General features: G+C 43.2%; 2 protein-coding genes across 2 annotated transcripts in view; both read left to right on the top strand.

Annotated features, from left to right (window-relative positions):
• Positions 1-15,924, top strand: part of LOC141147933 (transmembrane protease serine 9-like) — a 441,310-nt gene that overhangs the window by 238,285 nt on the left and 187,101 nt on the right. The gene's annotated exons all lie outside the window — the stretch shown is intronic.
• The window catches only part of LOC141147352 (serine protease 33-like), a gene marked incomplete at its 5' end in the record, with an annotated part of 115,845 nt that overhangs the window by 51,547 nt on the left and 48,374 nt on the right, over positions 1-15,924 (top strand). Inside the window, 2 exons of the mRNA XM_073634592.1 lie at positions 5,367-5,571; positions 12,479-12,750. Coding sequence (XP_073490693.1) covers positions 5,367-5,571; positions 12,479-12,750 — 477 coding nt within the window. The remainder of the gene's footprint in view (positions 1-5,366; positions 5,572-12,478; positions 12,751-15,924) is intronic.

Raw genomic sequence — 15,924 nt, 5'->3', positions numbered from 1 at the left:
AAAGGGCTCCTGCTGCTATTAGTCTCTCCAATGAGAACACGAGACAGGGGCTGGAGCTGCTGCACTCGTCCCCATTGCTGGAACAATTGGGCTCAGGTCAGGCACTGATGTGGACACGAAGGCCTGGCTCGCAGTCTCAGCTCTAATTCACAACAAAGGTGTTCTATCGGGTTGAGGTCAGGACTCTGTGCAGGCCAGTCAAATTCCTCCACCCCAGACTCGCTCTGCCATGTCTTTATGGACCTTGTTTTGTGCACTGGTGTGCAGTCATGTTGGAACAGGAAGGGGCTGTCACCAAACTGTTCCCACAAAGTTGGGAGCATGAAATTGTCCAAAATGTCTTGGTATGCTGACACCTTAAGAGTTCCCTTCACTGGAACTAAGGGACCAAGCCCAACTCCTGAAAAACAACCCCCACACCATAACCCCCCCCCCACCAAATGATTTGGACCAGTGCACAAAGCAAGGTCCAAACTTGTAAACAAGGCATTTCCCTGTTCTGCCTAGCAACATGACAGGGATCTACTGCTCCCTGTCATCGCGAGCAGTGATCTCTGTCATGTTGTAGTGAGCCCATCCCCCCACAGTTAGAATACAGTGAGGGAACACACTTAACCCCTTGATCGCCCCCTAGTGTTTAACCCCTTCCCTGCCAGTGACATTTATACAGTAATCAGTGGCTATTTTTAGCTCTGATCACTGTATAAATGTTAATGGTCCCAAAATAATGTCAAAAGTGTCCGATCTGTCCGCCGCAATGTCGCAGTCATGTTAAAAATCGCAGATCGCCGCAAAGCAATCAATATACGGTTATTGCAATTTTTTTAACCAAAAATATGTAGAAGAATACATATCGGCCTAAACTGTGGAAGAAATTTGTTTTTTATATATTTTTTGGGGATATTTATATAGCAAAAAGTAAAAAAAATTAGCTTTTTTTCAAAATTCTTGCTCTTGTTTTGTTTATAGCGCAAAAAATAAAAACCGCAGAGGTGATCAAATACCACCAAAAGGAAAGCTCTATTTGTGGGAAAAATTTTGTTTGGGTACAATGTCGCAATTGTCAGCTAAAGCGACGCAGTGCTGAATTGCAAAAAAATGCTCTGGTCAGGAAGGGGGGTAAATCCTTTCGGGGCTGAAGTGGTTAATTAATGCACACATGGTGATGTCTGTTTGCATTGTAAATGACGGATGGTGTGGGGACACGCCTCATTCAGAAGATCATCTCGTTTTCTGGCAATGTGAGATTATTGTGCCTTATTGGTCTACTGTAATGTCTCTGATCCGACAAGTGCTCGATCGCTCTTTATTGATGGATCCACTACATTGTCTTTTGGGCCTCCCTTTTTCCTGGTATTGGAAAGCCTATGAACAAATTGGCCTCTTTTATTTTGCTAGCAGCTAATAGAACTATTCCTCTACATTGGTTATCCATTATCCCCCCCCCTCTTAAGAACAACTTTTGAAGGTGATTATGGAAATATGTAGAATGGAATATATGACTGCTCAGGTGGGAGATGCTTTAACCCAGTTCAACAAGATATGGGATAATTGGGACCCCTTTAAATTTGGTACTCCCCTGGTCTCCATTGATCAAGACCAGGGATGAGCTTCGAGTTCGAGTCAAACTCATGTTCGACTCGAACATCAGCTGTTCGCCAGTTCGCCGAACAGCGAACAATTCGCAGCAAATTCGAAAGCCGCAGAACACCTTTTAAAAGTATATGGGAGAAATTAAAAGTGCTACTTTTAATGGCTTATATGCATGGTATTGTCATAAAAAGTGTTTGGGGACCTGGGTCCTGCCCCAGGGGACATGTATCAATGCAAAAAAGTTTTAAAAGCGGCCGTTTTTTCAGGAGCAGTGATTTTAATAATGCTTAAAGTGAAACAATAAAAGTGTAATATTCCTTTAAATTTCGTAGCTGGGGGGTGTCTATAGTATGCCTGTAAAGGGGCGCATGTTTCCCGTGTTTAGAACAGTCTGACAGCAAAATTACATTTCTAAAGGAAAAAAAGTAATTTAAAACTACTCGGCTATTAATGAATTGTCAGTCCGACAATACACATAAAAGTTCATTGATAAAAACGGCATTGGATTTACCCACAGGGGAAGTCCGAACCAAACGTTTAAAAAAATGGCGTGGGGGTCCCCCTAAATTCCATACCAGGCCCTTCAGGTCTGGTATGGATTTTAAGGGGAACCCCGTGCCAAAATTTAAAAAAAAATGGCGTGGGGTCCACCCAAAAATCTATACCAGACCGTTATCCGAGCATGCAACCTGGCAGGCCACTGGAAAAGAGGGGGGGACGAGAGAGCGCCCCCCCTCCTGTACCGTACCAGGCCACATGCCCTCAACATTGGGAGGGTGCTTTGGGGTAGCGGCCCCCCAAAGCACCTTGTCCCCATGTTGATGAAAACAAGGGCATCATCCCCACAACCCTTGACCGGTGGTTGTGGGGGTCTGCTGGTGGGGGGCTTATCGGAATCTAGAAGCCCCCTTTAACAAGGGGACCCCCAGATCCCACCCCCCTGTGTGAAATGGTAATGGGGTACGAAAGTACCCCTACCATTTCACAAAAAAATGTCAAAAATGTTAAAAATGACAAGAGACAGTTTTTGACACGTCCTTTATTTAAAGTCTTCTTCTTTCCATCTTCTTCAGATCTTCTTCCTTCTTCCTTTGGTTTCTTCCTCCATCTGCTTCTTCCTCTGGTTCTTCCTCTGATCCTCTGCTTCTTGCTCCGGTGTTCTCGTCCGGCATCTTCCTTCACGGCGTCTTCTTCCCTGCTTCGTTCTTGGGCTGCTCCGCATCCATGGGAGGCTCCCGCTGTGTGATGCTTCTCTTCTTCTGACACTTCTTAAATAACGGTGGGCGGGACTACCTGGTGACCCCGCCCCCTCTGACACACAGGGACTTGACGGGGACTTCCCTGTGGCTTTCCCCGTGACGTCAGAGGGGGCGGTGTCACCTGGTTACACAATGGGTGACCCGCCCCCCTCTGATGTCACGGGGAAAGCCATAGGGAAGTCCCCGTCAAGTCCCCTTGCGTCAGAGGGGGACTGGGTCACTGGGTGGCCCCGTCCTCCAGCAAGAAGCAGAGGGTCGGAGGAAGAACCAGAGAAAGAAGAAGATGGAGGAAGAAACCGAAGGAAGAAGGAAGAAGACCCGAAGAAGATGGAAAGAAGCAGATTTTAAATAGAGGAATTGTCAAAAACTGTCTCTTGTCATTTTTGACACTTTTTTTGTGAAATGGTAAGGGTACTTTTGTACCCCATTACCATTTCACACAGGGGGGGAGGATCTGGGGGTCCCCTTGTTAAAGGGGGCTTCCAGATTCCAATAAGCCCCCACCCGCAGACCCCCACAACCATCGACCAAGGGTTGTGGGGATGAGGCCCTTGTCTTCATCAACATGGGGACAAGGTGCTTTGGGAGCCGCTACCCCAAAGCACCCTCCCAATGTTGAGGGCATGTGGCCTGGTACGGTTCAGGAGGGGGGATACTCTCTCGTTCCCCCCCTATTTTCCTGCGGCCTGCCAGGTTGCATGCTCACATAAGGGTCTGGTATGGAATTTCGGGGGGACCCCACGCCATTTTTTTTAAATTTTGGTGCCGGGTTCCCCTTAAAATCCATACCAGATCTGAAGGGTCTGGTATGGATTTTGAGGGGGACCCCCACGCCATTTTTTTTTTAAATTTTGGCACGGGGTTCTCCTTAATATCCATACCAGACCTGGAGGGCCTGGTATGTAATTTATGGGGACCCCCACGCCATTTTGTTTTTTAATTTTGGTTCGGGGTTCCCCTGTGGGGAAATCCCATGCCGTTTCTATCAATGAACTTTTATGTGTATTGTCGGACCAACAATTCATTAATAGCCGCGAATAGTTTTTAATGACTTTTTTTCCTTTGAAATGTCATTTTGCTATCAGACTGTTCTAAACACGGGAAACCTGTGCCCCTTTACAGGCATACTATAGACACCCCCCAGGTACGAAATTTAAAGGAATATTACACTTTTATTGTTTCACATTAAGCATTATTAAAATCACTGCTCCCGAAAAAATGGCCGTTTTTAAAACTTTTTTTCGCATTGATACATGTCCCCAGGGGTAGGACCCAGGTCCCCAAACACTTTTTATGACAATAACTTGCATATAAGCCTTTAAAATTAGCACTTTTGATTATTCATGTTCGAGTCCCATAGACTTTAACGGTGTTCGCACGTTCGAACAAATTTTTTGCCTGTTCGCATGTTCTGGTGCGAACCGAACAGGGGGCTGTTCGGCTCATCCCCAATGAAGACGGTGGGATTATCAGTTCTAAGTTTCTTTTAGGTCCCTGCATCCCATGTCTCTGCTCTCTCTACTTTGACCCCCGGTGTATTATAGCTATATAGCTATAGCTATATAGCTATATGTCACAATTACATTTATTTTCCTTTTTTGTTCGTTTTCCTTTATTCTTTGACTATGATATGTGCTATAGATATTAAAGTGGTTGTAAACCTTTTACAATCCACTTCTTACTACAGGTAAGCCTATAATTAGGCTTACCTGTAGCTACTCTGGATATCCTCTAAACCTGCACGGTTTAGGAGATATCCCCTGTATCAGTATGTGCAGACGTCATCGGCACATGTTAACTGAAGCAACGGCTCGTTTGTGCTGTTGCTTCAGCTGGTGTGCCGTTACTGGTGGCTCCCACGCGCACGCGCGGGAGTGACATCATCGCGGCTCCGGTCAATCACAGCGCCAGAGCCCACCATACCCGGAAATAACTCCGGGAGCGATGTCGCCGGCCGGACCAGTGTACGGGGACCGCTGCAGGGGCTTTGATCTAAGGTGAGTATTTCATAATGAGCTAGTATGCTATGCATACTAGCTCGTTATGTCTTTGTCTTTCAGGGTTTTTTTTTATTTATTTATTTTTTTTTAGTGGAGTGGGTTTACCCACTTTAGTGTAACCCACTTTCATTGCTGCCTTCATTTATGGTACTGTTTATACATGTGGTGTTTTTTTTTTTTTGTGTATGATCTAATTTTTGTACTTTGATAAAACTTAATAAAAATACAATTATATATAAAAAAAAAAGATGATCATCTCAGTCTTCCACAGTGAATGACCTGGGAGACATTTAAAAAAAATGATAAACTTTTTGGGTTTGATGTTGAAAATACATGGCAGAAACTTGTGCCATCGAAAATCTCTTGCACCAGAATCAGTCCTGAGGATTTATCCCATTAAACCAATAAATATGGGTTCATTGTTTGTGTGTATTATTTATGTATATACCTTTTTTTTTTTTTTTTTGCGGAAGCCAAACAAATTCTAACTAATTTTTGTTTTTGTTGTTGGCAGCTGGCATATCTCTCAGTGCTGCAGATTCTTCAGTGTGCGGTTCCCCGTTGGTGTCCAGTCGGATAGTTGGCGGTACAGATTCATTGGATGGGGAGTGGCCCTGGCAGGTCGCTCTTACAGATAATGAATTAGAAGGAGAATATTTATGTGGAGGCTCCTTGATCTCACAGGAGTGGGTTATGACGGCAGCACATTGCATCCATCAGTGAGTATAACATGTTACCTTTATAAACCAATTCTTCCATGAGGCACCAATTAGACATATTTTCGTTATTCGGAGGTTCGGATATATCCGAATACCCGAATTACAGTATGAACAAATTTTACAGAATGCTCCGAATATCGAAACAAAATGTGTCTGAATTTTGGGAATTCGGACTGAAATTCGAATCAAATTTTACATCAAACTCCAGTCGAATTCTTAACTTTACACATATTGCTGAAATCAAAGACTGTGTGTGTTATTAGAGTACCATTTCAAAAAAAATGCTGTTTTAGTTAAGCCAAAGGTGATTTAAAGAGTCATTGCAATCATTTGATGAAGATTTTTCTTTTTGTTTGTTCACATGGCTGCATTCAAATTGAAAAAAAAAAGTTTTCGATTCAACCAATTCGAACGTTTCGAATTGAAAAAAATCAGTAAATTTGAATAAAATTTGAAAAATTCTGAATACGAATTGAACGAATCAACCAAATTTAACTAAACAAAATAAATAGATAAATGAATCTAAATGAAACAAAACAATTTATTTTGTCATGCACGTGTCTAGCACCAATCCTTCTACTTTTGGAAAAAATGTTTCAGTCATGTCGTACATGTGGATTGAAACAATGTTATTTTTATGAAGTGTCCAATTTTAAAACTGTCAGTTATGCATCGTTGATCAGTTTATGTGTCCCTAAGTGAGCGCTAATATTGGGTCCCTAATATTGAGTTCATAGGAAAAATTAGATAGATAGATAGATAGATAGATAGATAGATAGATAGATAGATAGATAGATAGATAGATAGATAGATAGATAGATAGATAGATAGATAGATAGATAGATAGATAGATACTGTACAGGTGAAGTGTAGCCTATACAATACCCTGAACTCACAGTTTACCACTTGGATACTACAAACCAGGAGAACACTTGGAGCATCACGAATGGTGCTTTGAACTTTGCCTGGAACTAAGGAAGGTTCTAGTCTACAGGACAGCAAGAGGGGGTCCTAGCCTTAGCAGCAGTATAAATGGGCCACTGTCACAACACTGCCCCCGGGGGCATTGAACCTTCAGTCTGAGCCATGGACTTATTTATAACAATGTAGGTCTGCAAGAAACACCATGCCTCTGTTAAAAAGTACAGAACCATGTGCTCCAACTGTAGTGCTCACCCCCTAAGGGGCCCGCTGAGAAGTCCCAAATTATTTTCCCAAACTAGTGTATTGTAGTGTAGTGCAGCCGAACACAGAGTCCCAGTCTCTCTTGTGGCTCAGTGAACAGTTTAGAGGTATCTTTTCTTGATGCTTTATTAAACTTGAACTTGGACAAGGAGTATTAGTTATGAGGAAAGGTTGCAAGCACTGAACTTATTCTCTCTGGAGAAGAGACGCTTGAGAGGGGATATGATTTAAATTTATAAATACTGTACTGGTGACCCCACAATAGGGATAAACTTTTTTCGTGGAAGGGAGTTTAACAAGACTGGTGGCCACTCACTAAAATTAGAAGAAAAGAGGTTTAACCTTAAACTACGTAGAGGCTTCTTTACTGTAAGAGCGGAAGGATGTGGAATTCCCTTGCACAGGCGGTGGTCTCAGCGGGGGGGCAGCGATAGTTTCAAGAAACTATTAGATAATCACCTGAATGACCAAAACATACAGAGATATACAATGTAATACTGACATATAATCACACACATAGGTTGGACTTGATGGACTTGTGTCTTTTTTCGTCCTCAACTACTATGTAACTATATATACTATATATAGAACTTCAAGCAACTTCAAGCAACGAGCAGTGTGCAGTGCTTCAGAGAGAAAGCAGACGTGTGTGTGAAGCTCCGGCTTCCAGTAGATCCAGCCATCCGGCCTCCCAGCCTCCCTTTATCCAGGACTATTCCCGGACTCTCAGCTATATCATCACCGGGACCCCCCCACCCAGCTACGTAGACCAAGAATGGGATCCCTGGACCCCGGATCCCCAGACCTTCCCGCAGCTCCGACAGCCCCACTCTCACCGCTGACTGCTCACCGCTCCACCATGCCGTCACGGCAGGAACGCTGATCCACTGATCCCAGCCGTCAGCCTCCCGGAGCAGTCCCACAGGACACACCACTGCTCTGGCCAGCTCCTGCTAACGCCGGCCCACCGCTTGCCCCCCTACCTCCATCAGCAAGCCTGTGCGCTTCATCTGACTGGGCCCAACCCACCACCAACAGACAGGACCACAGCCTCCCGGGAGCACGAGCATCAGGACAGCCCGTGGCTCGAGCCTAGCCCGTCAGCCATCTTGGTCCAACCAGGGTGGCCGCAACCTCCACCGGAGCTCAGCCGGACTGCTGGTACCTTGGTACTTCTGGTACTTGGGGACTTTAACCTCTGGGCAAACTCTACCCAAGACCCTATCGCGACCTCCTGCATTAACCAACTGGAAGAACTAGGTCTACAACAGCTGATAAATGCTCCCACGCATTGGTTCAGGACACACTCTAGACCTCTTCTTCAAACAGAATATGGACATCAACATATTCGACAACTCACCTCTACCATGGACGGACCACCACGCTATGAAGTTTAAAATCACCACCAACACCACCCTCCAAAAACAGAAACATGTAACAACAACACATTGGAACAGATCTCAGAAGAAAATACACTCCGAACTCTTCAAAACCACATTAACAAACAAAATACCATTGTTAAGCTTAACCCTTTCAATGGAGCAAACACTCAACTCCCTAAACAAGGCACTACTACAAACAGCAGACTTAGTGGCGCCAAAACTCATCCGCAAAAAAAACTCAAGATGGTTTAATGGCACCCTCACCCTACTCAAACAAGAACGTAGAAGAGCTGAAAGAGCATGGAGAAGAAATCCTACCAAGGAAAACCATACAAACTACAAAGTACTCACGGTGAAATACCACAAGGCAATCTTCAAAGCCAAAAAAGACCATTTCTCGAACACCATCTCAACTGCTTTAAACCGACGGCGGGAAAATTTCAAAATAGTCACCCAGTCAATGAACCCTACCTGCTTAGAGCCCCCAGCAAGAATTTTGCAATGAGTTATAAAAATTTCTTCATTGACAAAATCGACAACATTTGGAAATCAATTCAACAGAAAAAAACAACCCACTTCACTCAACCAAAGCAAGAAAAGGATATTGACAAGAACATCACACAACCACCAGATTTCTCTTTGACCCCAATCACCACTGACACGACTAGAAACATTATAAGAAGCCTTCGAGACAGCACATCATCAAATGACATAATTCCCACAAAACTCCTGAAAGAGTGTTCTGACATCTTGGCCCCTACTATAACACACCTCATAAATCAGTCATTCCAAGAAGGGATTGTGCCAACCACCCTCAAGCAAGGTATCGTCAAACCCCTACTAAAGAAACCCAATCTTGACCCTAAGGACCCTAACTACTGCAGACCGATAACAAGCCTCAACACCATCTCCAAGATTATGGAGAAAGCGGTAGTACAACAGCTACAATGCCACCTGGACACACACCAACTCCTGGACCCTCTGCAATCAGGCTTTCGCCCAGGCCATGGCACAGAAACTGCACTTCTCAAAATATGGGACGATGCCCTGGAAGCAGCAGATGACGGAGAATCATGTCTCCTGGTACCATAAGACCTCAGTGCAGCATTTGATTCAGTGGACCACAATACTCTACTTGTCCGCCTCACAGAAGTAGCAGGATTCTGGTCTAAAATGGTTTGCATCCTTCTTAGAGAATCGCTCACAGACAGTGAAACTGGGAGCATTCACCTCTGAAACCCATACAATCTCCTGTGGAGTCCCTCAGAGTTCACCCTTGTCACCAGTCCTATTCAACTTCTACATCCGCCCACTCCTCAAAATCATCAAAAAATCAGACCTCTGTTTCCACTCATACGCTGATGACACCCAACTGTACCTTCGCATCACCGGACAAAAAGACCACCATCAGCAATTAGAGAAATGCCTCACTCTGATTGATGACTGGATGACCATTAGCTCCCTCAAACTCAACGGCTCAAAAACAGAACTTCTTCTCCTACACGCTAACCAAAATTCCAAAACCGAGACTCCGTGGACACCTCCCACCATTTTTGGACAAACCATCTCTCCAAGCACCAAAGCCAAAAGCCTCGGAGTTATCTTTCACTCAGAAATGACAATGGATGCACAAATAGGATTGGTAGTTAGCGGATCTCACCATCTCCTCCGCCTGCTACGTAGACTCATCCCCTTCATCCCAGAAGAGGACAAAGCAGCAGTAGTTGAAACAATCATCAATTCCCGACTCGACTAATCTAACTCGCTCTACATAGGATTACCCCAATATCAGCTTGAGCGCCTACAGGCCATCCAAAACGCGGTGACAAGACTGTTAACAGGAAAAAACCCTGGGAGTCCATTTCCCCATCACTAAGAAACCTACATTGGCTAACCGTAAAGAATAGGATCACATTCAAGACCCTCTGCCTCACCCACAAATGCATACAAGGAAACACTCCTCAATACCTTCGAGAGAAAATAAAACATTACACACCCAATCGCAATCTTCGGTCATCTAACCAAAACCTCCTTCTCATTCCCAAATACCGCTACAAAGCAAAGGGAGAATGAAGATTCGCAGTCCAAGGACTTTGGCTATGGAACGCTCTTCCGACCCACATCGGCATGGAAGAAAACCATCTGGCTATCAGGAAAAAGACTGACAACACTAAACGCATTTAGCGCCTTGAGGCGATTCAGTTCGCATTTGCAGCACTTTACAAATTTTTCATTCATTCATTCATTCACTATAAGTAAGGAAGCTGCGGGATACTTCAGTGGCACAAAATAACAGTAACACGAGGACACTTCTCAAGCTTTTTAAAATGTCTTAGCACAGTCCTTGCAACAGAAACTAGGGGACTGAGCCACACCGGCACACCATTGGAAATTTCCACATTTTGAGCAAGAGCAGTCACTAGGATCTCTCACACAGGTCTATACTCACAAATGTCCCTGGATAGTTAAATGCCCTCTTCCAATATCAGCCAGGTGTTTCTCCAAACCAGATCCTTAGTAGAATCTCACTGTCAGTTCCAGAAAAGTTCTGTAGGATAGCCACCTCCCCCCTCCCAACTCTAACACAGCTGGAATCTCGATGAACAAATGTAGAAGCACAGTTGGACTGCCCATAAGGGCAATAGCCCTTCAGGCTGGGAACATCTCCTCCTGGACAAGAACCCTGCTGTTGCAAAGCGCAGACTATTTTTGCACTCCCTAGCCACCTACTGGGCACACTTCCCCAGGGATTGGCTGAGACCACATAAATATTCAGGCTGCATATTTGACTCTCCCAGACCAATACATTCTAGAACCCTCCAGAAGGGAGGAAGTTGTATACACTGCTCCTAACCCCTCCCCCCCAAAGATGCTGCTTGCAGGACTTTTTCTAGTGTCCTACAAGCACAGCACCCCAATGTGAAAGCACTCGGGCTTTCACACTGGAGTGACAGGAGAGGCTCTTTACAGACTCTTTGCAGGCACTATTTTTAGCGTTAAAACACCTGTAAAACGCCTCAGTGTGAAAGTGGCCTTATGCCCCATACACACGATCAGAAATTCTGCCAGCAAGAGTCGTAGGTGAGCTTTTGGTCAGAAATTCCGACCGTGTGTATGCTCCATCGGACTTTTGCTGGCAGAATTCCAGCCAGCAAAAGATTGAGTGCAGGTTCTCTATTTTTCGGTCGGAAAAAGTTCCTATCCAAAAATGCATTTGTCTGTATGCAATTCGGACGCGCAAAAAAATCACGCATGCTCGAAAACAATTCAACGCATGCTCAGAAGCATTGAACTTCATTTTCTCGGCTCGTCGTAGTGTTGTACATCACCGCGTTCTTGACGGTTGAAAGTTCAGAGAACTTTTTTGTGACCATGTGTATGCAAGGCAAACTTGAGCGGAATTCCGTTGGAAAAACCATCCAAGTTTTTTCTTAAGGAATTTCTGATCGTGTGTATGGGGCATTAAGGTCAATTTACATTTTCAAAGTTCCCTTTAAAATGCAAAATACACCAAAGTTGGTGATAAATAAATACATGGAAAGGACGCAGTTATTTTCAAAGTACAATTAAAAAATAAATAAATAACAGCCCAATAGAAGATAAAAAGACAGCTTTTCTGCAAAAATTCGTTTCAACTCCCAACTATCTCCAAAAGAACTTATTTTCTGCCAGTAGATGTACTCAGCCATTCAAACTGAATAACGGCCGGCATCATTCAGTCCAGCTCCCCTGAGCCTATGATGTCATGAACTCACCTCCAGCCTGTGACTGTACAGTGACAGAGAAGCAGCACAGTGATAGGGCCATCTCTCTGTTGCTCTTCTCTCTCCCCCCATCTGTATACTCAATGCCAGCATATGAACTGAATAGTTGGCTCCTTGTGCTGTTTCTTCCTCCCCTAGTCTGAGCTCTGCTCTACAATGACTGTAAGAGCCTAATACCAAGTCAGATTCAGGTGCTTATACCGCTTGCATTTAAAAAAAAGTGCATGCAATGATGTGTTAGTCAAAACAGAGCTGCATTAATTTGTATCCTTTATATCTTTTTTTTTAACATGTTTTTATTTTGAACTTTTTTACCATTTTAGGTCTCACTTGTTTACATTGCATTCCATTTCTGAGCCTTCAATATAGATTACAGTGACTTAGCATCTCAGTAAACTCTGATGATCCTGTTCATACCTTTGGGCTTGTGTACATACAATCATAGAAAACATATTATGAACAAGTTGTATTTCATTCATTAGATTCTGAAGATCATTGATAGTAATGATATTGCATTGCCTTCTGCAGCAGACGGATTCTCATTTATACATGTTATGTTCTGTTTTCTTTCTGCAGTCCTATCCAGGTATCGAATTATAAAGTATATTTGGGCATGTACAAGCTGGATGTGATCAGCTCTCATACAGTTGTTGCCAATGTAAGCAATATCATTGTCAATAGTCATTTTACAAGTGATGGAGATCCTGGGGACATCGCCCTGGTACAGCTGGCCACACCTGTCACCTATACTCAGTACATCATGCCAATCTGTCTGCCATCTTCCACCACCACCTTCCCCTCTGGTACGGAGTGCTGGGTGACCGGCTGGGGTACAAGATCTTCTGGAGGTGAGTCCATGAAATGATAAGACAAACCCATATCACTTATTTTCCACACTAAGAAGCCAGACCTGTCACTCACACCCAATACATCCTGTTATTTAGAGATGGGTGATTCTGCCAGGGTTAAGTTTGCAGTGAGGTTGTTGAATCCTGTTTGAAACTTCAACTTAGCAGAGAATTCTATTGAAGTCTAAAGGAGATTGAGCAAATCTTGATACTGAATTGTGGCCATATTCAAGTCTAATAGGCAAGCTATTGTCAAAAAAAGGCACAGGAAGCTGAGAATTGCCATTGCAACATTTAACAAAACAGAAATATATATATATATATATATATATATATATATATATATATATATATATATATATTTTAAATCAGTGCGGAGAGCAGAGGGTCCTTTTTTAGTGTAACATGCAATTTTAAGTGTGACATGAAAAAAAAACAACAAACACCAGCGCACAAAGGGTTAAGAAGGCAGTCCACAGTTCATAAAAAGTCATTAAAAAATGAATATGTTTATTCAAAGAGATGGCAAATAATGATGAATAAAGACAAGTAATAAAAATGCAGTCTTATTCACTCGCAGTTAAAAATAATAAAGGAGAGGGTGGTTTACTTAATCTCCGGCAGTCCACTGAGCAACGAGGAGTTGTACTGAATGCTCTCAAAAACTGTTTGCCCACAATGGAAGGAGGGGGGAGAGAGGGATCAGTAGCTGGAGGGTAATACTGCTGGGTTCGGGTGTAATCCCAGGAAAGCCTGCTCACACATGTGCTTCAGGTGATCCAGCATGTAGGGGGGTGGCCACTGCAGTCGCACACGGCGGGATGAAGCAGAGGAGCTCCATCTCACAATGTCAGTGATGTCCGTCCAGCTGAGACACTGACTCAAAGAAGGGGAAGACCCGGCGTGACTGGGATGGATCAGCTGAGAGATCGCTCCCACGTACACAGTCTGGTCTGATGCCTCCCGAATGTTAGTGGATCAGCTCCTTCGCATATAGTGTGTACCGATGCTATGGCAGTTTTAGTGGATCGGCTCCATCAGATGCAGCACAGTCCCATGTAATTGCATATACTATGGGGAAGTATAGCTTGCTGGAGAATTGAGGCTCACACACTGGAGAGGCTGTACAGAGCTATACAATGCTGTCAGAGGTGGCCCGGTGGTGGGATTCAAAAACTGGATGACTTAGAAATTTCTTAAATAATCCAATGGTAATATAAATGTTGCCTTGACAACGCGTTTCACGCACCAGCGCTTTGTCATAGTCAAGGAAAAAAAAGGCAACTGAGGGGGTTTAAATAATCTAAATGGGTGGGTACAATTATACTGAGCTGAGGGGTGGGATAAAACTAACCACTGACATTAACCCCTCATTGCTCAGAGGATACTAGTGTCATACATATAACACCTGCCTACTAAAAAAAAAAAAAAAAAACGAGGGAGGGGGGATCCGACAACATATAATTAAAATACATGATAAAAGGCAAAATATTATTAAAATACATAATAAAAAGGCACTATATCAAACTGCATGTTTCTAGTTCTTCATTTAATGCTTTAGGGGCAAGTGAGTTAAACATATATATCCAAAACACCTCCCTTTTACATAAAAGGGAAAATCTCTCATTTGTGGTACGTGTTCCTTTAGGAATAGTTTCTATCACAAAGACATCCAGACATTTAATCTCTTTATTGTGAAAATGCTTAAAATGCCGGGGAGCGCTATGTTCGTCGCAACCCTTAGCAATAAATCTGCGATGGTCTCCTATTCTTGCACGTAGTGCACAAATGGTGCGACCCACATAGAAGAGGCCACACGGGCACCACAAGACATAGATCACAAAATCCGTAGAACATGTAATGAACTGCCTGATTTCATAATTCTTCCCTAAATTGGTAGTGATAATCTTGGTACCGTGGGTGATGAATTGGCAGGTTAGGCATCCTCTTTTTTTGCACTGGAAAATGCCTTTCCTGTCATTAAAATAGGACATGATATCCAAGGGGGATCTAGTTGGTTTGTTTGATATTTTGCTTGGTGCCAATAAATTTTTTATAGTGCGAGCTCTCCGGAAGGTAACCTGAGTTACCTCTGGTAATACTGGGGCTAAGCGTTGGTCTAACAATAAAATATTTAGTTTTTTTTTATTATTCTGGAGACAGATTTAAATTTATCATTGAAAGTTGAAACAAACCTCACTGTGTGGTTTTTGTTTGATTCTTCTCCGAATGCTTTCCGTATGGGGGGAGGGTTCATGTTGGACCGGAAAGCTTCATTAATTAGCTCACATGGATATTCTTTTTCTCTAAACTTTTTCATCATCAGAGCCCCTTGTTCTTTATAGTCCTCCACTCTCGAACAGTTGCGTCTTAATCTATTAAATTGTCCTCTAGGAATGTTACTTTTCCAAGTGGGATGATGACAACTTCTGAAATGGAGGTAAGAATTGCCACTAGTGGGCTTTATGTGGTTTTTAGTAATGATCTTATTTTGATCATGGGACAATACTAGATCCAAGAATACAAGTTTGTGGGGGTCCAAAACATGCGTAAAGGATAAACCAAGGGGGTTAGCATTGAAATGGGCCAAAAAGGAGGGGAACAGCTCAGGGCCCCCACTCCATATAAGAATCACATCATCAATGTACCGTCTGAAATACACAATGTGTTCAGAGAATGGATTGTTGGCCCAAATGCTGTCCTCCTCCCAAAGGCCCATGGTAAGGTTGGCATACACCAGGGCAAAATTCGCCCCCCATAGCTGTACCCTTACGTTGTAAATAAAACTGCTCACCAAAAACAAAATAGTTCTGTTTTAGACACCATTCGAGCACTGCGTGCAAGAATAGGAGACCATGGCAGATTTATTGCTAAGGGTTGCGACGAACATAGCGTTCCCCGGCATTTTAAATATTTTCACAATAAAGAGATTAAATGTCTGGAGGTCTTTGTGATAGAAACTATTCCTAAAGGAACACTTACCACAAACGAGAGATTTTCCCTTTTATGTAAAAGGGAGGTGTTTTGGATGTATATGTTTGACTCACTAGCCCCTAAAGGGTTAAATGAAGAACTAGAAACATGCAGTTTGATATAGTGCCTTTTTATTATGTATTTTAATCATATGTTACCTTTTATCATGTATTTTAATTATATGTTGTCGAATTCCCCCTC

This window comes from Aquarana catesbeiana, linkage group LG06 (assembly GCF_042186555.1).
Source record: "Aquarana catesbeiana isolate 2022-GZ linkage group LG06, ASM4218655v1, whole genome shotgun sequence".
Lineage (NCBI taxonomy): Eukaryota > Metazoa > Chordata > Amphibia > Anura > Ranidae > Aquarana > Aquarana catesbeiana.
This window is presented reverse-complemented; position numbering and strand designations above follow the sequence as displayed.